This window comes from Mustela nigripes, chromosome 4 (genome assembly GCF_022355385.1).
Source record: "Mustela nigripes isolate SB6536 chromosome 4, MUSNIG.SB6536, whole genome shotgun sequence".
NCBI classification, from domain to species: Eukaryota; Metazoa; Chordata; class Mammalia; order Carnivora; family Mustelidae; genus Mustela; species Mustela nigripes.
Genome location: NC_081560.1, coordinates 158,255,115 through 158,280,208, shown reverse-complemented (window position 1 = coordinate 158,280,208; position 25,094 = coordinate 158,255,115). Strand labels below are relative to the sequence as shown.

Sequence of the window (25,094 nt, the reverse complement as noted above, 5' to 3'; positions counted from 1 at the left end):
GGCTTGATCCCAGGACTCTGGGATCATGACCTGAGCTGAAGGCAGAGGCTTTAATCCACTGAGCCACCCAGGCACCCCCTAAACATCTCTTAAATCAAATTCCATGACAGTAACTCCCACTCAGGTCACCAGTCTCTCTTAACAAGATAACTGCAACAATCCCCTAGCTGGTCTCCCAGACATTAGTCTTAACTCTCCTCCAATCCATTCTCCACTCACTATCCAGAAAGAGAGAGAGAGAGATTGATCGATCAATCTATTTATCCATCTTCCTTCCTTTCTTTCCTTCCATTTCTTTCTTTTTTTGGATAGAAAGTGTGAGCAGGGCAGAGAAGGGCCAAGAAAGAGAGAAATCTTAAGCAGGCTCCATGCTCAGCCAGAGCCCATCCCAGGGCTCGATCTTATGACCCTGAGATCACGACCTGAGATGAAATCAAGAGTCAGATGCTTAACTGATTGAGCCACCCAGGTGCCCCCAGAGAGATCTTTCTAAAGCACAAATCTGATTATGGTTTTATTGCTTAAAACCTTGTTGTGACTTCTCAGCAACCCTTAGGATAAAGGCTGAATTCTCTAACACTGTTTACCAGGACTATTACAGTCTGGCCCTTTCTATTTCATCTTCATTACTTGATCTTCATCTCTTGTATTTTATCTACCTTGCAATTTATGCTACAGAATTACAGCCTTTCTGCATGCTGCCTCCTCTATCTTAAGGAATGCCAAATTTTGTGAGTTGTAATGTCCTATTTATCCCTTACTTGACTATAAGCTCCTTGACAGCAGAAACCAAGAAACCACCAAATAGCACAGTGTCTACTATATAGCAGGTGACTGATAAATAATTGAATGAACAAAGGTATTCTTAGGTACCTCCATCAGAAACTTTGAACTGGCTGGTAATGAAAACATTCATACACAGCAGTGTCTCTCCAGAACTGATAGGTTCAACCTTTCCAAATTTAGAGATTCAATCAGGAGTACTAGAAAAACCAACAAAAGTTGCTATTCTTTAAAATCACCTGATAATGATGCAAGTGCTAACTCACCTCCAATTTATGCTCTACGGAATAATGAACCCAATACTATTTGAAAGAAATTTTAGCTTTAAGAATTTTAATTTTAATGACATTAAAGACAATAAGAATATGTTCTTGTTTTAGGCAAAGTGTTCTAATCAAAGTACAGTTATCTGCAAAAAGACAGATCTTTGCATATATGTTCAGTCTTACTACTTGTTCATATAATTTACACTGAAAATATAACTAGAGTTATTTGAGACAGCTTTATATCATTTCTACTAGTTTTAATTGAAAGGTATACTCAAATTAGGAAAAAAATGGAGTATATCCAATGATACTAAATAACTTAATGAGATTTTTCTTTAAGCTTGCATATTTAAATTTTCCACGTAGCTTTTACTTCAACATTAGTTCCTCTTTTTAATAATATATGAACCAATGAAGACAACTCCTAACCAGCTTAATCCTAAGAGGTACTACATATTTTGGAAGCATCCTACAAGCAAAGTCAAACTTCTTTTTAACTATAAACCTATTTTAGATAATTTTGTGTAATTAGAAAGGACATTAGAGCTTATTTAGTTCAAACTTCTCATTTGACAGATGTGGCACAAATGCCCAAATAGGGTAAGTCATCTGCCTATAATAAGCCACAGGCAGAGATGGCATGTGAACTGGGGCCAAATCCAATCTTTATACAGATGCTATAGTCTGAACAAACCTATTACCAGTAATTAAAACAAATAAAACAAAGCTATGACCTGTGGAACGTTCTGGTCTTCTGTGTCAGAAGACAACTATTATGTTATGTAATGGCAGTCTTAGCTATAATCTACAAGCTATGAATTACATGGTCCTGTATTTAGTGACTATTAAACAAAATATGCCTAGTTTATGTATATAAAAAAATAAAAATTTACAAATAGAGTTCACACAACTCACTCAAAATTCATTTTTGTTCTTCATTGTGAAGAAATAAAAATGTAGAGAAGAACTAAATTATAAACAGTTGGGCAATAAAAAAGAGTAAAGAGGAAAAAAAAGAATAAAAAAGTGACAATAACAGAAAACATGATACCCTTTTTCCAGGAGATCTGATTCTACCCGCAGATAATAGATAGGTACAACTGCATGCTTGTGTGCAGGTATGAACACATATGTATGAATACACACAAGTATGAATACACAGGTGCAATCGTGTGTATTCCCACAATACTCTACATGCTGGCCTATTTTCTTTCCCTATCCTACCTTTTGTTCAGACATCTCTACTCCAAAAATACATATTCCTACTTCAAGAAAAATCTACAGGTGGCAATTGCATTCATACACCTCTTATTTAACCAAGATAAACTTTTTGCCGAAGTATATTATTTCTAGAAAAGAAAACACAAAATAAGATTTTCCACAGTGATGAACATTTCAAACAAATTCTCCTCTCTTTCCCTAGAATGTAATCTATTCCTATAATCAACTCAACATTTACATTGTCTAATTTAGAATCTACGTAATGTTACTAATACCTGTCCTGGGAATTCACCTGACATTTGGGACAACTGCTCCTAATATCCCCAGGAAAGCCCCTTCTTAACTTCGTAAAAACAGCAGCACTCGTAGTAGTAGTAACATAATTTTTTAAAAGTTAACAAAACATAATTGATTTTCTCAAATAACAGAACAACAACAAAAGCTTCAAAAGAAGCCACTCTCACTTACAATGTCAGGTCAATATTAGGTAGCAATAACTATTATGAATTTATGTTTAAGAAAATTCTGGAATTAAAAACTAACTTGTACCTTTTCAAGGTCTGGATCTTGAAAAGGAAATTTACTGATGACTACTTTATATTCTTCTTCATTAACAATAGGGATGGGGCTATAATTATCTTCTTCAAAAATGTCCCTGTTAAGAAAAAAGAAGTGAAAATTTAACATTAAAAAAGTGTATCACTAGAGTGATATAAGACAATACTTACCAAAAAAAAAAAAAGACCATTACTTCAAAAGCATTTTATTAGACAGTTCTAAAATTCAATATAAAATAAACTGTCCCTCAAAATTCACTTGATCTTAGCCAAAGGCTGAGAAGCTACTGTCCCTCAAAATTCATGTGCAATCTCTTCCTCCCACTTGCTTTATATCCTCTCAGCATTTTAGTCTTAGTTTTTTACTCTAGAACAATTTTTTTTAAAAAGATTTATTTATTTAAGTAATCTCCACACTCAGTGTAGGAATCAAACTCATGACGCCGAGATCAAGAGTCACATGCTTCACCAACTGCACCAGCCAGACGCCCCCTAGAACAATTCTTAAAACATGCAGTCAAAACAAACATTATCTATAATTAAAAACAAAGCCATGAGATGAAAAGTATTCCAGTTGTATTTCTTGTTAGAGACAACTCTCAAATTATAAGTATCTTCTCTCTTCCCAACTAGATCATAAATTCCCTGAAGAGGAAAACAGTGCTTCTATTTATTTATTTTATTTAGTCTTTTCAAAATGTGTTTACAAAAGGACCTTCTATATCTAGTAAGGCAGAGACAGTTACTACTCACCCAGTACCCTTCTGTTCTCCTACACAGCCCTCTCGCAAAGGCACAGAGCTGTATCACCAATTTTGGCCACTGGGTTGTGAATGGAAGTGATAGGTGTTGCTTCAAGTCTAACTTATGAGCTAACTGTGTGACTCTCTTTCCAATGGTAATAGGGCAGACCACATGTTGAGAATGTAGAAACACAAATACAAACAGCCTGGATCTTGGACTACTAGACCTACTAGGGACTTCTGTGTTAGAAATAAAATGTCTATGTTCATCTGCTTAGATATGGGGCATTTTTGTTACTGTAGCTTAACCCAGACTATCCAAATATACTTGCTCTCCAATCATCAACTTTCTTTCAATCAGGAACTCAGCATGACCAATATTTATTGAGCATCTATTGTGTGCCAGCCTCTGGGGTAATTGTGATGAAAATTCCCTACTTCATGAAGATAAATGCAAAATCTTTGTTCTCAACCTAAGAGGAGATACAGATATGAAAACAAATAATAATGTTTATAATAGTGTTATACATATAATAGAAGAGGTACAAGGTTGAGAAATAGCACAAAGGAGAAATGATTAAGTTTATCAGAGTAGCTGGACCTATCTCATGGAAAGTTTTATAAAGAAAACATGAGCTCTGTAGAGTCTTTCAAGATGAAAAAGAAATACTTCTCAAGAGATTAAGGGAGATCATATGATAGTTGTCTAAAAAAAAATAAAAAATAAAATAAATAAAATAAATAAAGAGATTAAGGAAGAACAGCACTTCTGAAGGATGGAACACAACAAGTAAAAGCATAAGGGGTAAAAAAAAAAAAAGTATGAGCATGGGAGGGAATAAACCACAAGTAATGCAGTACTACTGGAGTGTCAAGTAGACAAAAGACATGGTGTAAATGAGGCCAGGCAGATGGATAAACTGAGGCACCCAGATTTTAGCCTGGAGTAATAGGTCTACTACACAGAGGACAAACTGGAAAAGGGACATTAACAAACACAGAGGCCAGTGCAAAAGACTGAAGAATAATCTAGATAAAAGGTGTTAAGGATGTGAATTAAAGCTGTCCTAGTGGGGCAGAAAGAACGTTTAAGAAGTAGAATATATAGACAGGATTTAAAAACTAAATGAGGATTATGAAGGAAGGTATAATCTGGATATATCTGTGGTTTCTAAACAGGGCAAAGGGACAGATGATGTTAAGTGCCACCTCATTAGAGACATTGCAGAGGTAAAGAAGATCTCAAGAGGATACAGTTTGAGCAGTGGATGAATGATATTTCACTGATAAATGGGCCTAGGGTCTTGATGAGAGGCTGGAAATAAAGGCACAGGTTTGTAAATCATGATGCTGTGCAAGGTAGATACAATAAGACTGTATGGAATAAAACTCTGTTCACCTAAAATATTGTGAGAGGCTTCAGCTAATTCTATTTCCTTCTAAATAGTGTTTTAAAAGAAGGGGTTAAAGGAAAAATTATACTATAGACAACAAACAGATGGTTACCAGAGAGGAGGTGAGTGGAGGGATGGGTGAAATAGGTAAAAGGAATTAAGAGCACACTTATCTTAATGAACACTGTATAACACAGAACTGTTGAACCACTATACTGTACACCCGAAACTAATATAACACTGTATGTTAACTGTATTGGCATTAAAATTTTTTTAAAAAGGCAAGTTACAGGTTAAGAAACTACTAAAAGGCCCGCTTTTCCCTCTCCCACTCCCCCTGCCTGTGTTCCCTCTCTTGCTGTCTCTCTCTGTCAAATAAATAAATAAAATCTTAAAAAAAAAAAAAGAAAAGAAACTACTAGAAGGCCATAAATTACTTACTTCATACAAATGGCAAGGAATCATTTATATGCAAGGAGAGATAATTTATTAAATGGTACATTCACATTCTTAAAATGTTAATGTAGTCTTAAAAGGGATTGTTTACTGAACTGAATTCTATGAACATTTACTGAGTTCTTACTCTGTATAATAAAGCATTATACTTGGGGCTAGGCAATCAAGAATATAAATATAAACAATACTGGTATTCACAATATAGTTGGAGAAAACCACACATGGATACATAAACTATAATAACAGTCAGACTATAAATTCTATCACAGAAATAGCCAAGTTTTAATTATTCAGTAATGATGACAACTTTTACATTTTTTGCCATTGTGAGGTTGTCACTTCACTAGTTGTAAAATATTTGAAGATTTAGGTCAGAAATAAGAAAAGCTTAAATTCTGCTATTTCTCTTATTTGTTTCAAGATTTTATTCTTGAAACATATTCTTCTCTTATTTGTTTCAAGATTTTATTTTTAAGTAATCTCTATAACACGCACATGAGGCTCAAACTTACATCCCTGAGATCAAGAGTTGCATGCTTATACTGATTAAGCCAGCCAAGGCCCCTCTGCTACTTCTTAAAAATCTAAGCAAAAAGCATGGTCTAGAAGGGTACTGAAAGTACCCATAATTTGGGAATTACTCATTAGAAGTGCCAAGCTATCATTCATTATCCTCCCCAACTACAATGGAGGATAACATTAATCTTATCTCCATCTGAATGAACCCATTACCTTCCCAGAGAGAAAACAATACCTCATGGTTTCCCCAATCTTGGGGAACAAACTCATTACTAGAAGTCTTTTTTTTTTTTTTAAGATTTATTTTATGTATTCGAGAGAAAGAGACAGAGGGAGAGAGCACATGAGTTCTAGCACAGGGGTAGGGGAGGGGGGCAGAGTGAGAGGATCTCAAGCAGACTCTGCACTGAGCATGCAGCCCGATGTGGGGCTGGATCTCATGACTCTGAGATCATGACCTGAGCCAAAATCTAGAGTAAGACATTTAACTGACTGAGTCACCAAGGTGCTACCTCATACTAGAAGTCTTACAATAAATAAGAGAAAACACATTATATCATAGCATACACATTATAGATTACCACTCCTATCAATAAGCACTACCTGTATTTTTAAAATGGTAAAGATCAAAAATTGCTGAGATTTAATACATGTTTCATCAAGACTGTCAACTCTCCACTTGAGACAACATCCTGACAACATAACCCATAAGGAATGTTAACACAAAAAGTGCAAATCAGAATTTAACAAAAGTGTATCTCCTTATGACCCACTTTGGTATTTTAAAAAGATTTCTATCACAGTACTCAGAAGGTCAACCCTCCACAGTTTTGAAAACTGATGAGGCAAATGCCAAGCTGATGTTAAATCCTTTCACATATTTTGTTTTAATCTCATCAAGTATTATTGCCTCATCACTTCTATCAATTTGGGCAACCTAGATGTAAGAGCTCACGATTTACATTTTAAAAGAAAGAAAAAAGAAAGGAAGAAAGGGAAGGAAGGAAGAGGGAGGAGAAAAAAGATTTTAGAATTAGGGAACAAAGTTTCTCTTCTCATGGCAATACAAAATTATACAGATCTTAAAATACTTTGTCCATTCCCTGCAGGCAAGTGATTAAAGCAAAAGTAATTTTCCTAATTAGATGCTTTAAAGATTTTTAATCTAATATTATTTATAAAAATAGCTCTTTCTCCAAACAAAATTTAAAAGGTATAGATCTCTGTTTCTAATATTAAATGCCTTTGAATACTTACAGCCTTACATCCAATCATTTACTAGAGGAAAAAAAAAACTACAGAGATTAGAACTAAAAGTAGTATAATAAAAAATTTATTATAAAGGGTTCAGCCACTCTGGGAGAAACAGTATGCTGGTTCCTCTTCCTCAATTTATTAAACATATGCACCATATAATCCAGCAATTCTACTTCTGAGTATATACCCTAAAGAACTGAAAACAGGAACTCAAACATGTATCTGTACATCAGTGTTCCCAGCAGCATTACTCATGACAGCAAAAAAGGTGCAAATGACACAACTGTCCACAGATGGATAAATGGATAAATAAAATGTAGTCATATCCATATAACAGAATACTGTCCAGCTTTGAAAAAGAATGAGATATTGATACATGCTACAACATGGGTGGACCTTGGAAACATTATGCTGAATGAAATAATCACTGTAGGAGTCCACTTATATGAAGTACCTAGAGTAGCCAAATTCATAGAGACCAAGTAGAATGGTGACTGCCAGGGGCTAGAAGAAGGGATGAGGGAGTTAATGGTTAATTGGTACAGTTTCAGTTTGGGAAGATGAAAAAGTTCTGAAGGATAGTAGGGGTTGTTGCAACAATATAAATGAACTTAATGTCACGAAACTGTACATTTTAAAAAGGTTAAAATGACAAAATTTGTTATGTATCTTTTACCACAATGAAAATTTGTAACATTTTTAAAAAAAGATTTTATTTATTTGACAGAGAGAGAGACAGCCAGAGAGAGAGCACAATCAACAGAGTGAGAAAGGGAGAAGCAGGCTTCCCACTGAGCAAGGAGCCCGGTGCTCCATTCTAGGACCCTGGGATCACAACACAATGCAAAGGCAGAAACTGAATGACTGAGTCACCGGGAGCCCCAATAAGCATTTTTTATTGCTAAATATAAAATCAATCATTTTAGCATTTAACAAACTTTTTCCCTTTTAAAGTTTCATGGCTTTTGACTAACCTGAAAACTCCAGCCCATTTCTTAAGAAGTGTTTCATTGTATTGATCTCTTATTTCAAATAAAAGGTCAAAAAGTCGGTTCACTGGAAAACCATAACCCTAAAACACAACAAAGTGATAAACAAGTCAAATAAATACGTATACTCAGTAAAGAAGTGTTGGGAATACTGAAGAATTGTTTGAAAGTGATCACTATATCATATTGTATGTCATTCTACCAGCACAAAAAGAAGGCCTCTTTTTTACTTTCTACTAGGTTGCATTAGGGTAAAAAAGAATCTAGAAAGAGTTTTAAGAAGCTGGAATAATTTTTGTATTTCTTCTTTCTTTTCAGTCTGGATTACACTGTTAATCTTAAAAAGTATTAGAAATCAAGCCTGAGGAAAAGTTCAGGTTTTTAGTGATCTACATAATGGTATCTTGGAAAGTGATCCCTAAAAAGGATAAAAGAAGACAAGGGAATATATTTTGTCTGAAACAGGCTGGTTTCCTTTTGCACCTTCAGTTTAAGATCGACTTCGCTGTATAGGGGAAAAAATATACCTTTCCATCGAACATACACTCTCCCGAACTTTATTCCTTTCCAACTAGAAAGTCACTAAAATTTTACCCATTTTCAGGACAAAAGATTTCTGTTGTATCAGAGTTTTCCCTTCTTTCCCTTCAAGGTTTCCACCTTCCTTATTTTTTGATCCTACTCACTATTATCTTTAACTTCCACTAGTTCCTTTCTCTTTGCTAAATAAATATGCTAACTACCTACCATCCTTAAACCAAGAAAAGTAATAAAAAACCAAAAAAGCCCTTCCTCAATCTGCTGTGCCCTGCCAGATGCCTCCTTTTCTTACTCTCTTCATAGACAAACCTACTACAATCTAACTGCCACTCCTATTCCTTTAAAATTGCTCTCAACAATGTCACAGATTACCTCCTAAATATAGAAGGCGATGATGTCTCATTCTACATTACCTCTCTTGAAACTCGTCTGCTTTGAATTCTGTAACACTACTCTCTCTCTTTGTTCTCCTCTTGTTTATGAACAGTCATCCTTCCACTTGCCCTTTTTCTTCTATCTCCACTCTTGGATTTTTCTTCTAGGTCTCTAGCATAACCTGACATCTACTGACTTCAAACATATTTTCTCTGATTATTCTGAATCTACATCTCTAGTTATGCCTCTGGAAGTTCCAGATATTTAATTCCAATACCTGTGAGACATCTCCAATCAGTATGCTACAAGCATGCTAAAGTTAACTTATCTCATCCCTTTCCAACTAAACAAAGTGCTTTTCTTATTTCCTATCTGTGTTAATAGTTCTACCACCAATCCAATTTATCAGGAAAGAAACCTGAAAAACATCTAAACCCCACACACAAACATATCTAATCATTCACCAAATTCTTTTGATTTTACCTCCTTCAAAAATCTCAAATCTATCATCCCTCTCTATGACTTATTTTTTCCAGAAGTATTCCCAGTGCCACTGCTTTATTTCAGTCCTTCACAACTCTTGCCTCGACTGAAGTTCCAACCATCTGTCTCTTTCAACTCAATCTATTGCCAAGACTCTTTAAATTATCATTTAAAGTATAAATATGATCATGCCATTCCTCTGATTAAAAATTGCCAAAGATTTATTAAAGTCCCACAATTCTTGCCATAATTTAGATCAAACTAAAGTCCCACAATTCTTGCCATAATTTGGATCAGTTTCATTACCACTATTTGCACTTTTTTGTTCACACACATCTACCATAGTTTCTATCACAAACTACTTGACCAATCTCATGCTCACCATACTAACACTCTATCTATAGTTTATACATGCTGTTTTATTTTCCCTGCCATTCATGCCTCTTTCTTGATATGTACCTGATGAATTTATCTTTTAAAATCCAACTCGCGTTTTAACTTTCTATACAGACTTTCCCAACTCCTGGAATCAGTTAGACATTCTATCATCTGCGAGGTCAAAGCTTTTTAATATACTGCTATATTAATATGTCTTATGCATCTTGTTTACAACTAAACTGTAAATTTCTTGAAGGATTTTTATATCTCATTGATTTTATATCTTACTGATTTTTATATCTCCATCATTTTACACCTCATCTAGCTACTAGTACATGGTGGGTACTCAAAAAATGTTAGTGAATGAAATCATAAATGTTTACTTCTGATTTACTGAATAGGCAATAAATAGGCCAAAAAAAGGGCAAAAAATATGCTAGTATTACTTTTTAATGTTATTTAGTCAGCTTTAAGTAGCAAAATGAAATATGAAAAGAAAATTTTCCTTAGGGTGGCAAAGTGCCAATTTTTAAATACTAATTATCATGCAGTATTCTTTAATTTTTGTGAAAGACCCTCCCCAATTCTTTAATTAAAGGTATAACTTGAAGGGCGCCTGGGTGGCTCAGTCATTTAAGCATCCCAACTCTTAATTTTGGCTCAGGTCATGATCTCAAGGTCATCAGGCTCTGTGCTGGGCATGGAATGGAGCCTGCTAGAGATTCTCTCTCCCTCTGCCCCTCCCCACCTCTCTGTCTTACAAAGAAAACCAACAACAACAAAAAAAAAGTGTAATTTGAAAAGTCAGCATTTATTAACTATGTACAATAAAACCCACCTAATACTCAGCCTGTCAATTTTCATTGGAATGAAAGTACTGCAGGACTGCTGAATAAGTAATAAGGACTCATTTGTTTTCCTCAATCTTATTTCAAAGAAGTTAAGATTAGAAAGGTACACTTACAAGGGCTTATATATCCATTACTATTACTTTCTAATGCCTCTATTACCTGCTATTGTCTATTACTCTTCTCCAATTCTCTAGAGATCCTTGGAACCACAGCACATATTCTACCTTTAATTGTACTCAAAGTGCCAATTCAGAACAGTTCATTATGGTTTACAAATGGGAGCTTGTACCAGAATATAAATCAATGCAGCTAACTTACATTGAGAAAATCTTGCTACAAAATAAATGCCAGTTGATCTAAATTTTGTACTTAGTGATGTAGCTGATTTACATTCTGACAGAAGCTCCTTTTTGTTATGGATCCATAACAGTTTTTGGACTAGTAACCCTTTCCAGACCAGTGAGTGGTATCCTTACCATGCTTTGAGTAGTAATGCTTTGAGTCATTAAGGATAGCAAAACTCCCCCTCACCTAAATAAGGCCTATCCCTTATTTAGAGATAGGCCTAAAAAAATTAAGGTAGTCTCTGATAAAACTTACCAAAAGTTTTTTTTTTTGTCTAAAAATCAATATTACAGATATATGTCACAAAATTTATGAAAACAAAAAAAATCCACATTATCCCAGTGTTACAGTATAAGGCAGAGAAATTAATAAAGATATAAGATGATAAAATAATTTACTGAAGGAGTATGTGGAATCTTTTTAGGTTTAAGAATAAAGTAGGCAACCATTACTCTAGGATGAAAAGAATCTTGTGATGAAGCAAGTAGTTTCAATTAGCATTTCCCAAAGTATATTATATGAAGCTCTAAGTCTATGAGATGTCATATGGGGGGGGAGACCCAAGGATCAAATATATCAGGAAAATGCTGCATAAGCACCTTCCTTTTGGAATCATATGGTATAAATTTGCTCTGAGAAAGACTTTTAGTGGAGAAATCTGTGTTACTTTACTTATTTCCCAAATGTTTTAGAATGCAGAACTCTTTTTATTTTTTTTTTAAGATTTTATTTATTTATTTGACAGACAGAGATCACAAGTAGACAGAGAGGCAGGCAGAGAGAGAGGAGGAAACAGGCTCCCTGCTGAGCAGAGAGCCCGATGTGGGGCTCAATCCCAGGATCCTGGGATCATGACCTGAGCCGAAGGCAGAGGCTTTAACCCATTGAGCCACCCAGGCGCCCCCAGAACTCTTTTTAAAGTAACATCTATTATCGCACTTTGTAAAACATTAACCTGTATTTCACAAAATGTTCTTCCAAGCATAAAAGTCCCAAAAGTTTAAACATGAAAACAAAATGCAACAATTCTTGACCATCCATGATCAAGAAAAAGGGACAAGCTTAAAATTAATTCAATTTTAACCTTATTTTTAAAAAGAAAAAAAGCAAGACTCAAAGAAGTAAAGTGATTTTCTCAGTTCTAGTACACCTGAAATTAGGAAGGAAATGAGTGGATACAGCTTTCAAACTGTATGTTTTCATATTTGTTATTACACTTAAAACTCAAAACAATCCCGAAAACTAGGAACAAAACCATTTTCATGAGGATCTAAAGCTTAGGAAGCCTATAAATATACAATTAGTCAACAGAAGAGGTACAAACTCAGGGTCTTGTGTGATTCCTAGAGCCCATGCTAAGGCAGAACTTGCATTTTCTCATTTCTAGTTCAAAGTTCTTTCCACTATACCATGCACTTTTTTTTTTTTAACTACAAAAATAGTTTATCTAGACAAAAACTTTATTCTAACTGAATGACCAATATTTTATTTATTTTTTTTAAAGATTTTTTTTTTTAAATTTATTTGATAGAGACACAGCAAGAGAGGGAACACAAGCAGGGGGAGTGGGAGAGGGAGAAGCAGGCTTCCCACTGAGCCAGGAACCCAGTGTGGGGCTCGATCCCAAGATCAAGACCTGAGCTGAAGGCAGACACTTAACGACTGAGCTACCCAGGTACCCCAAATGACCAATGTTTTATTTATTTATTTTGTTTAACTTAAATATTTTATTTACTTATTTGACAGACAGAGATCGTAGGCAGGCAGAGAGGCAGGCAGAGAGAGAAAGGGAAGCAGGCTCCCTGCCAAGCAAAGAGCCCGATGAGGGCTTTATCCTAGGACCCCAGGATCACGACCTGAGCCAAAGGCAGAAGCTTTAACCCACTGAGCCACCCAGGCGCCCTCAAATGACAATATTTCTTTAAAAAATGGTAATAATTCCTGAGCTCTGTCCAAACTTCATAATCAGGAAGCTGGGGAGAATGAAAAGTCTTGGGTAATAGAGAATACCAATACATAAGCAAACATTTGTTTACTACTAATTTATTACCATTAATCCATAATAAAAATAAATAAGTATGTTCTGTATTTTGTTTATCTTTAAGAGGTCAAAATAGACATTAAATGAATGTTAGATTACCACCCACCTGCAAAGTATCTGCAAATATTACAATGAGATTCTTCAGCTCCAGCACAACATCAGGATCAGTACAATAAGACTGGGGGAGAGAGGTGGAGGGATGGAAATACAAAGAAACAAATATAAACCAGAGTCATTTGGCTAAAAACAAATAAAACCTGAAAATATTTCCTTTAGTATGCCAGACTTCCAATAAATTTAAAATCTTAGTTAGATCCATGGCTGGTTTCATCTATTCAGTAAAAATACTTAGAGAAAGACCATAACATAATGTACCTGAAGTACCTATATTATATGAAAAGAAATTTTACTAAAATTTGCATGCACTAACCTCTGGTCAAAGCAATGATGCTTATATTTCTAAAAGTTTCCAGATTTTAAGGAACTAGTTATATTTAAACCAGTTATATTTAAACTGAAAAAATGGTTTATATATAAACCACATATTTTTACTTTTCTATTATTTTTCTATTATTCTTTTTATTCTCTTATAAAAGAGATATAACATACTACTTTTTCCAAGATAAGAATGACAACTTAAGTATTTTCTTAATAATTCACCAAAAGTAATGAAACTCATTCTGTCCCCTTCACAGCATTTAGTAAGATTTTGTGTGATATGTTGCATTTAATACCTTATGACTTTGTATTTGATGTCATATAATAGGAAGCATACTATAATTTTACACATTCAGAGCTGGTCTGAATATAAACCATAATAATAATATTTTGTTCCTTACTAATATGTTAGAAAAAGTTACAGTTCACTGGACAAATACTGTATAAATAATCTATAATGCTATAAATAGAAATTGAAATACTACATAAGCTAATAATCATTTAAAATATTTTCAAGCTGTATTCTCAATAAAAAATTATAAAAAATAATTACAAAATTTTAAGTATGTAGAGATTCTCCTGAACTACTAAAACTGTCTTAAGAAAGTCTATAATAAGCAATTATTAATTTCAACAGTCTCTATAAATAAATAACACTAACATACTACTTCCAAGAAAGATATTATTATGCAAATATTTAGTCATTTCACTTTCTTTCATAAAAAAACCTCTCAATACATAAAGGTTCATTATTTCAAATGAGTTCAAATATTGACAACTGCATATTTTTAAGAAATGTATAATTGTATTACTGTAAACAAATTAGAAACATAGAAGAACAAGTTCAACTGTTAATGGTGGAGTTTATTTTGAAAACAAAGAATTGGGGATGATAATTAAAAACCCTTTCTTCACGGTGCTTTTCAGTGATCTAATGAAGAGGTCAGTTGAGACTAATGAGACCAGCTTAATTCTTCATTTTCTATAATGCTGGACTAAAAGTGCTTTGGGAAGCCCCAGTCAGTTGCAAAATCACAGCCCAGTATTACCAAACAAAAGCCTAACACTACTACTTCTAAATTTGAGTTGTTACCAAAAATGCAGAATGTTGGAGGTACGGTTTTCTTCTGACATTATACATTTCAGAAGTTCTTAAAGTAAATGAATTAAAAATTTAGTAACATAATTTGTCTGACTTACTGAGTGAGCTCTAAGGACAGCAATTATCTTTGAGAGGGCCATGTTCCAAAGTTCATCAGTGTATGCCCTGGTTACTAATCCTTGGGTCACATGTAAAATGTGATCTTCCACCACAAAGAACCTAAAAACAGTAATTACCAACATAACATGTGTTAAAAAAAAATTAAAGCCCAAATAGAAAACAAGCAGTTCTGACATTTATCATAATATAAAAATAATAGTTATTTCCATATTAGATACATACCCTACAATTTGAGTGAAATATCTTCTATAGCCATCAACTGTTTCATGCTTCAAATGAAAAATAAAAATTAATTTAAACCAATAAATACTGATAACATAAAAGTAAGTTCCAAGTCACTATAACATTTATTAACAAATATTTAGAGAGTCTACTATATATTGCACACATTTTTTAAAGGACCAGAGATACTCTAGTAAAATCCAAAAAGTTCTTACCGTCGTGGAACTTACATTCAGAAGGAGACAGACAATAAACAGGTAAGAAGTAAATATGATTTCAGAACCCTCTTCTCAGCAAGCTAGTTCAAGCCATCATACTTTCTGACTTGTGCTGTTACATCATTCTCCTACCCAGTCTCCCAGCTTTCGGGCTTGCTTCCTACAGACTATTCTCCAGACAGCTGTCAGAATGATACTTTTCAAAGAGTAATCAGATCATCGTATCTTCTGCTAAAAACCTTTGAGTGACTTTATATCTGATTCAAAATAAAAGTGAAACTCCTTAAAAATGATCCATAATTGCCTCTTAATAATTTCAACAAAAAGCATATAGGAAAATATTTGATTATTTGAATTTCATTCTTAGAAGTTTGTTACATGAAATATTTCATTATTTTAATTAAGTTCAAATGCTACATTTTGTATATTTCATAAGTATGATCAAAATTTTCAAACATCTGGGGTGCCTGGTGGCTCAATGGGTTAAGGCCTCTGCCTTCAGCTCAGGTCAAGAACCCAGGGTCCTTGGATGGAGCCCCACATCCGGCTCTCTGCTCGGCAGGGAGCCTGCTTCCTCCTCTCTCTGCCTGCCTCTCTGCCTACTTGTGATCTCTGTCTGTCAAATAAATAAATAAAATCTTAAAAAAAAATTTTTTTTTCAAACATCTGGGGTTTTTTCAGGCTGTAGGAAAACAAGTGTTTTTATCTTTTAGCTTTAAAATACTGTGATCGGGGGCACCTAGGTGGCTCAGTGGCTTAAAGCCTCTGCCTTTGGCTCAGGTCATGATCCCAGATCCTGGGCTTGAGCCCCCGCCCCAGTAGGGCTCTCTGCTCCGCGGGGAGCCTGCTTCCCCCCTCCCCCCACCCCCGCCTGCCTCTCTGCCTACTTGTGATCTCTCTCTGTCAAATAAATAAATAAAAATCTTTTAAAAATAAAATACTATGATCAGAGAGAAAGGAGTTTACATGACATCAGAACTGTGACATATCCTGACACTTGTTTTATAATATGCATATAGTCACATTTTAGAATGTCCCATGTATGCTTGAAAAGATGTTTCTACAGTTGATGAAACAGGCTTCTACATGTTCCATTAGACAAGTCTATTATTAAGCATGTTGTTTATACTTATTGATATTCTACCTATTTGGTTTATTACATACTGAGACATGCTTAAAAATCCATTATGGATTTTCTACTTATCTTTTCAGTTGTGCCAATCTGGCATTAATACATTTTTGAGTCAATGTTATCAAGTGTTTATTGGTTTCAATTATCATTTTTTATCAACTCTAAGACATGAATTTTTTATCATTCTAAATCTTTTAATATTATGTGAAAGTATATACTCTGCTTCTACTCTTTTACTGGTTACTCCAGAAATTATATTATGCATACTTAAGTAATCAAACTCTAAAATCAATCAATATTTTTACTCTTCTGGACAATTCAGAAAATTGTAGCATAGTTTCATTTCATTAACTCCCACCTCATGTTTATGCTTTTGTTGTGTATTTTAATTCTATCTTGTTTTAAAGTCCATAATATTTTATTAACATTATTTTCTACAGTTGACATAGATCTGTCTACATATTTATACTTTATTTGCTATTCATTCCTTCTAGCGTCTCATATCTTCCATTTGGCATCACTTTCCTTTTTCCTGAAGTAGGTTCTATAGAACTTCCTTAGTAAGGGTGCCTCAGTGGCCAACTCTCCTCTTCTTTGTCTGAAAATGTCTATCTTTGCCTTTGTTTCACTGGATATAGAATCCTAGGTTAAAAGTTATTCCCCTTTGGCATTTAAAATATTCCACTGTTTTCATTTCTTGTGGGTAAAAACCTAGGAGCAAGACTGCTGGATTGTGTGTTAAGTGTATGCTTAACATTATAACAAACTGCCAAACAATTTTCCAAATTGGCAGCATAATTTTTATACCACGAGAAGTGTATGAGAGTTCCAGTTGCTCCACATGTCACCAGCACATGCTATTATCAATTTTTAATTTTAGTCATTCTAGTAGGTATGTAGTAGTAGGATTGTGGCTTTAATTTGCATTTCTCTGATGAAAAATGATATTGAACATCTTTTCATGTGCTTATTTTTCATCTGTGTATCTAGTAAAATGTCTACTTGGATCTTTTATCCATTAGTTTGTCTTTAATTATTTAGTTAAATTCTTTGCATATTCTAAAAACAAGCCCTTTTTAGACATGAGTTTTGCAAATATTTTCTCCCCATTTGTATCTTGTTTTTTCACTTTCTTGACAATGCCTTCTGAAGAGTAGTTTTTCATTTCAATGTTCAATTTGAATTTCTTTCTCTTATAATTCATGCTTTATAGATCTTACCTAAGAAAATACTGCCTAACCCAAGATCAAAAAACCTTTGTTTTTCCTAAAAGTTTCATAATTTTAGCTCTTGCATTTAAGTCCATGATCCATTTCTTGAATTTCTGAGGTAAAAGTCAATACTCTTTTTTTGCATATAGATAATTTAATTATCTTGTAGTCAAAAGACATACTTTGAATTATTTCAAGTCTTTTATATTTGTTGAGATTTATTTTATAGCTCAGAATATGATCTATCTTGGTAAACCTTCTATGTGCATTTGAAAGGCCTGTGTATTCTACTGTTTGGGGTGGAATATTCAATAAATGTCAATTAGCTCAAGTTAGCAGATACTATTTTTCAGGTCTTCTATTTTCTATCTTTGTGTTCTGCAATTTCACTGTAAGGTCTCCCAGAGTGTTTTTCTTTTTATTTAACCTATCTGGGATTCCTTGGGCTTGACTGTCTAAGTTTCTACTTCCTATTCATATTGGAAAACTCTCTGCCATTATGCCCTCAAATACTCCTCTGTCCCACTTACGCTATACTCTCTTTCTAGACTTTCTCTCTATATCCCCTCTATTTCTCTTCTGTGTTTTTATCCTCTTGTCTCTCTGTGAGGCTTTCTAAATAATTTCTTCAGATCAACTAAGAGAACTCACCAATTGCTAAATCTATTCATAAAATTTTTAATTTTGATGAATGTAACTTTAATTTTAGGGATTCTACTTCATTTTTCTTCCTTTTGGTCATTCCTTACAGTTTCCTGTTCCTTATTCATACCAGCAAGCTTGTCTTTTATTTCTTTAAATATAATAAATAGAGTTATATTAAATGGCTAATAATTCAAATACTGAAAGTCTCTTGGGATTTATTTCTGTTGCCATATTTTTAATGATTCGCACTTGTTTGATAATTACTTTTTACTGTGACTTGTTAATCTCCCTTGAAACTATGACATGAAAGTTCAGATCTCTGCATTTTCCTCTATTAGGCAATATCAGTATGGAATAACTTCAAATTGAATTTTCAACTTGAGTTCTTTTTAACTATCCAAATAGAATGAATTTGTGTTGCAAACAAACACTTGTGAGAAATGGCTTGTTATGTATTCTCAGAGATCTTTTTCCCCTTGTTCCTTCAGCACCAACATTTAAAATAGGCAATTTCCCTATAACGTTTAACAGAAAGAACAGACAGTTTTTGCTAGATTTTTTTTTATAATATTGTATCCATTTATTTACTTATTTTAAGTAATCTATATATCTAACCAGGGACTCAAACTCATGACTCCAAGATCAAGAGTTGCATGCTCTCCTGGCTGAGCCAACCAGGTGCCCTGAGGCGTTTTTGATCTCTAGGTAATCCTAATAATGAGGCTCTAATTCTTTGGAGTCTCTACTTTCTAAGGGAGACAACCTCTTATCAGCTACCTTGGGTAGCTCTAGGCTTTAGGCCTCTGTATTCCTCAAAATTCATGCTTTCCAGTTCAGCAGATGCCCCTAAGATAAAAGTGCCTCTGGATTTCTTTTTATTTTCTTTTCTTTTCTTTCTTTTTTTTTTTTTTTTGTTAAAGATTTTATTTCTTTATTTCACAGAGAGAGAGAGCACAAGCAGAGTGAGTGGCAGGCAGGAGAGGGAGAAGAAGGCTCCCTGCTCTATGGGGCTCTATTCCAGGACCCTGGGATCATGAACCAAGACAAAGTCTTGCTTAACTGACTGAGCCACCGAGGTGTCCCAAACCTATCTGGATTTCTACCTTCATTTAGGTTTTCCTCTTTTGTTTTATAGTTGGATATACTGAAGTATAAGTTACATACAATAAAACTCACTTTTTCATGCACTGTTTCTACAAGTTTTCACCAACACATCTTGTCAGATAATTATCACCATAACCAACATGTAGAGCAATTCCATATTCACTTAATTTTTGTCCTGGCTATATGTTTCTACCAAATCCTTGGTGCACTTAAAAATAATTTTAAAACTTTAAAAATGTTTTATCCAGCATCTTTGTTTTTTCACTGGAACGATTAATCAAAGTAATAGTCTACCACATTGTCAGAAATGAATTATTACTCCCTGATACTTTATATATCTACTTGTTTATCTATTTATTCACTCCCTATTTGTTTACTATCTAACTTGACTAACAGAATGTAAGCTCCTGAGAGAAGGAACTTAACCTGTTTTGTTCACTGCTGCACCCTTAGCACTTAACCAATTACTGGAAATGGTAGGTATTCAGTAAGTATTTGTTGTTGAATGAATAGTGAGAGATACATGCTCTGAAGAAATTAAAGCAGGGTAAGAGGCAAAAAGTGACAACACAACCAATTCAAAATTTTCACATACTTACCATATTTGACTGTGGTTGCAATACGAGTCTTGCTTGTTTCTTTCTTTGTTTTCGGTAATAATTTTCAAATGTTTCTTCATCACCCTAAAGTAACATCAGCAGAGTAATGAAACACACACACTAATGAACAGATACCTTCTTTTTTTAAAATTAAATAATTTAGGGGCGCCTGGGTGGCTGAGTGGGTTAAAGCCTCTGCCTTCGGCTCAGGTCATGATCCCAGGGTCCTGGGATCGAGCCCCACATCAGGCTCTCTGCTCAGTGGAGAGCCTGCTTCCTCCTCTCTCTCTGCCGGCCTCTCTGCCTACTTGTGATCTGTCAAATAAATAAATCTTTAAAAAAATTATTTATTTATTTGAGAGAGAGAGAGAGCATGAGTTGGGGGAGGGACAGAGGGAGAGGGAGAGTGAGATCTCCTGCAGACTCCCCGCTGAGTGGGAAGCATGATGCATGACCCTGAGTAATGACCTGAGACAAAATCAAGAGTCAGACACTTAAGCCACCCAGGCATCCAAACAAATAACTTCTTTACCTCTAGGAGTCATTTTAAATTTTCTAACAAATGGAATACAAACACTGAAATGATTCTTGCATATTTCAATGGAAACTGCATCATTTATATCATATCCTTCCATGTTATCAGATTCTAGTCCTTTTCATTGTCTTTGACCTATTTTGTATTTATGTTTAGGTAACTGATAAATATATAAATAGTATTTTGTCTGTTAATGACTTTAATTGATTTCCTCCCCTCTCCAAAAAAATAGTTTTGCCTCCACTTGCAATTCCTCTCAACATTCCTTTACTCCACATAATTTTTCCTATTATTGGACTTTTTCTGTGAACTGATTATAATATCTCCTCGGTTCTCTCATATGGAAGTAATAAAGAAATTCTTCAACATGTGCAAACAAAACAAAAACACTGAAATGGTATTTCATACTGAATGTCAAGAATAAGTTTTTGGCCTTATAGTTCAAAACAGTAACCTTGTTTGTTATTATGACAATTATGAACACTAACTGTAAATTCAAGGAATTTTATAGTTACCCAACTTATCACTAAGGTTTACTAGATTTCTGACTGACCAACTCAAAATACAGCTGTCAGTGAGAGAACTAAATGAAGAAATTAGCTGTCATGCCTAAACTTCTGAACATGTCGTATAAGACCCTACATGATCTGGAACCTTCCTCTATCTCCTGCTTCATCTCAGTATATTCAACATATCATTTTCTTTTTATTTCCAGGCTTTCATACAAGATTTTCTTGAAATGTGCTTCCCAGTTCTCTTTTTCTGTGTATGACTTTTATTTACCCTCACAGACTCACTATAGATGTTACTTCTTTTAGAAGGCATCCTCAACTGCCTGAGGCTTGTTATCTGTGTTATCTCATAGCAACCTGCATATCCATATCATTGCACTTAACACACTGTGCTGCAACTTCTTAATTAGTAGTCTATCATACCAATAACAGCACTTTCTGTGATAATGAACATTTTCTGTATCTGCATTATCTTATATGGTAGCCACTAGAAAGATGTGGCTAATAGTAAGTATTGAGACCCTGAATTTTAATTTTCTTTAATTTTAGTTACTTTACATTTATTTATTTATTTTTTAAGATTTTATTTATTTATTTGACAGACAGAGATCACAAGTAGGCAGAGAGGCAGGCAGAGAGAGAAGGGAAGAAGCAGGCTCCCTGCCAAAGCAGAGAGCCCTATGTGGGGCTCGATCCCAGAACCCTGAGATCATGGCCTGAGCCGAAGGCAGAGGCTTTAACCCACTGAGCCACCCAGGTGCCCCAAGTTACTTTACATTTAAACAGTTGCGGGGCTCCTGGGTAGCTCAGTTGGTTAAGCATCTGCCTTCAGCTCAGGTCGTGATCCCAGGGTCCTTGGATAGAGCTCTGCATCAGGCCCCCTGCTCCATAGGAAGCTGGCTTCTCCCTCTGCCCCCCTCTCTCTGTTTCTCACAAATGAATAAAAAATCTTTTTTAAAAATCTTTAAAAAAAAGATTTTATTTATTTGACAGAGAGAGATCACAAGTAAGCAGAGCAGCAAGCAGAGAGAGGAGGAAACAGGCTGCCTGCTGAGCAGAGAGCCCAATTCAGGGCTCGATCTCAGGATCCTGAGATCATGACCAGAGCTGAAGGTAGAGACTTAATCCTCTGAGCCACCCAGGCACCCCATAAAAAATCTTTTTAAAAAAATTTAAAAAGTTTCATACAGGTAGTAGTTACCATATTGGATGACAGAGATCTATCTTTATCACTCTAAGTATGTTAGAACATGGTCCTGTCCAACTAGTTCACTACTGTATCCTTATCACTTAGCACAATGTTTGGCACATGGAAGGCAATCAATTATTATTTCTTGAATGAATGAATGAATGAATGAATGACTAAACAAGTAAATGAATGACTATATAACCATTTCTTCTGTCTTCCTCTCTGCTTAAAAGGAGAATCCATCCAGAATGAGAAGAAAAGGCTGGGAACCCATTCACCTACTCAAGGCTCCAAAGAGAATCTAAGGGGGAAAAGTCAAAACTCTTATTTTCACTGAAAAAAACTTTTTCTGATAACTTTCTTTAATATTTAAGTAGTTATCAACAAAATGACTTTTCTTAGTGCCATAAAAATAAGCTTATAATGCAGAAAATAAGTTTAGGTAACCCTCAGGGCAATTCTCCCAGTATTTTTTATACTCAAACAATTAAAAGAATTAAAAAAAAAAAAGTGGTCCCTAAACATGTTAGACAGTTTTATTTAGGTAACTAAATTTTTTGCACAATGAGTTTAAATTAATGTAAAGGATATAATTTCAAATATATTAGAAATAAAACTATTATATCCTCATTTAAAATATCCAATGGTTACCTGCATTTAAAAAACATATGAATACACTCTCTTTCACATTTAGAAAGTTTATAGTTTTCTTTTTTTTTTTTAAGTAGGCTCCATACCAAGTGTGGAGCCTGATGTGGGGCTTGAACTTACAAGCCAGAGATCAAGACCTGGGGTATGATCAAGAGTTGGACACTTAATCAACTAAGCCACCCAGGTATCACTCCTTTTTTTCTTTCCTTTTTAATTTTTAAAGATTTACTCATTTGAGAGAGACTAAGAGAGAATAAGCAGGGGGAGAGGGAGAAGCAGACTCCCTGCTCAGTGGGGAAGCCCAATGTGGGCATCAACCCCAAAACCCTGGGATCATGACTTGAGCCAAAGGCAGAAATTTAACAAACTAAGCCACCCAGGCATTCTTTTTTTCTTTTTTAACTAATACTCCAGACTACTACTCTTACAGGGATTTGTGTTTTTTTTTTTAATTTAATATGTTATTTTTAAATACTATATTTATGTCTTTAAGTAAACTCTATCCCATATTGTAGGGCTCAAACTCATAACCTCAAGAATAAGAGTCACATGCTCTATGGACTGAGCCAGACAGGTATTCCTCTAACACTATAGTTTCTTTTCTTTTTAAATATTTTATTTATTTATTTCACAGAGATAGGCAGAAAGGCAGGCAGAGAGAGGGAAGCAGGCTCCCTGCTGAGCAGAGAGTCCAATGCGGGGCTCAGTCCCAAAACCCTGGGATCATGACCCGAGCTAAAGGCAGAGGCTTTAATCCACTGAGCCACCCAGGTGCCCCCAACACTATATTTTCTAATGTAATACATTTTTGTTTTTATTTTATCTCTAAGGCCATAATTGAGGCATTATGGTAGTTTTTTTCTTCTAGGTTGAATTATCATTAAATTAGTACATCACTGATCAATACAATCTAAATATTAATGTTATAGATAATTAATATAACAAAAAGTAAATTTTTATTGGAAATGAATATCTTAATATGATGAAAGGGATTTTGGGGGGGAACTAACAACATAATTTTTATTTTTCTTTATTTACTTATTTATTTTTTAAGACTATTTATTTAAGAGAGAGACAGAAAGGGTATAAGCAGGAAGAGGGGCAGAGGAAGAGGGACAAGCAGACTCCCCACTGTGCAGAGAGCCCAACTACGTGCTTTATCCCAGGACCCCATCTTCATGATTTGAGCCAAAGTCAGACACTGAACTGAATGAGCCACTCAGGCATCTCAGCAACACACTTTTTAGTTAAAGATTCTGAGCTGCAGATTTAGTGTGTATAATTTACAGATAAATGCCCACCCTAAAACCTAATTATAGTAAAGCCAGTCCTCATAATCAAACTATTAAGTCAATTGTATTTACTATCCCTCAAAAAAAGTCTAAGTTCATGTTTCAATTCAAATAAATATATTAATATGCATTGTAGAATATTATATTATGAAAACAACTGAGAAATAAATCATAAAATTATGAAAGTCATCAAGATTATTTTTATCCAATGTGATTGTTTTATCTACTCATGTACCTTAAAAACAAGATAACAAATCACTTCTCCTTACTTAAGTGCTATTTCTCATTACTTAACTTATAACAACGCAGTGTAATATGCAGACAGAATTCTAAGTTATTTACAAAAAGAGAAGTATGATAAAAACAATAAAATATACCTTTAGTAAATGTGTGGACATACATAAAACTTCAGCGTTAAATTTTGGAAATAATAAAACCAAGTATAAAAGTCAGGAATAACACATGAATTTTGTTAGGGATGGTGATCACGCTGGAACTAATCAGTCTGGCAGACAGTTTTCATTTTATTTTAATATGAAGTCAAAAATATCACACAAGTAACGACTTCCACTTATGACACAATTTGGCAAAACAGCTTTTTAAAAATTTTTTTTTAAATTTATTTTCAGCATAACAGTATTCATTATTTTTTGCACCACACCCAGTGCTCCATGCAATTCGTGCCCTCTCTAATACCCACCACCTGGTTCCCCCAACCTCCCATGCGCCACCCCTCCACCCGCCACTTCAAACCCCTCAGATTGTTTTTCAGAGTCCATAGTCTTTCATGGTTCACCTCCCCCTTCCAATTTCCCCCAACTCCCTTCTCTTCTCTAACTCCCCATGTCCTCCATGCTATTTGTTATGCTCCACAAATAAGTGAAACCATATGATAATTGACTCTCTCTGCTTGACTTATTTCACTG

At 34.5% G+C, this 25,094-nt stretch overlaps 1 protein-coding gene across 1 annotated transcript in view; it reads right to left on the bottom strand.

Moving 5' to 3' along the window:
- Window positions 1-25,094, bottom strand: part of EXOC6 (exocyst complex component 6) — a 225,857-nt gene that overhangs the window by 108,920 nt on the left and 91,843 nt on the right. Inside the window, exons 9-14 of the mRNA XM_059397700.1 lie at window positions 19,990-20,073; window positions 15,081-15,127; window positions 14,837-14,957; window positions 13,305-13,376; window positions 8,171-8,268; window positions 2,820-2,925 (exon numbers count right to left, since the gene is read on the bottom strand). Of these exons, the coding sequence (XP_059253683.1) occupies window positions 2,820-2,925; window positions 8,171-8,268; window positions 13,305-13,376; window positions 14,837-14,957; window positions 15,081-15,127; window positions 19,990-20,073 (528 nt within the window). The remainder of the gene's footprint in view (window positions 1-2,819; window positions 2,926-8,170; window positions 8,269-13,304; window positions 13,377-14,836; window positions 14,958-15,080; window positions 15,128-19,989; window positions 20,074-25,094) is intronic.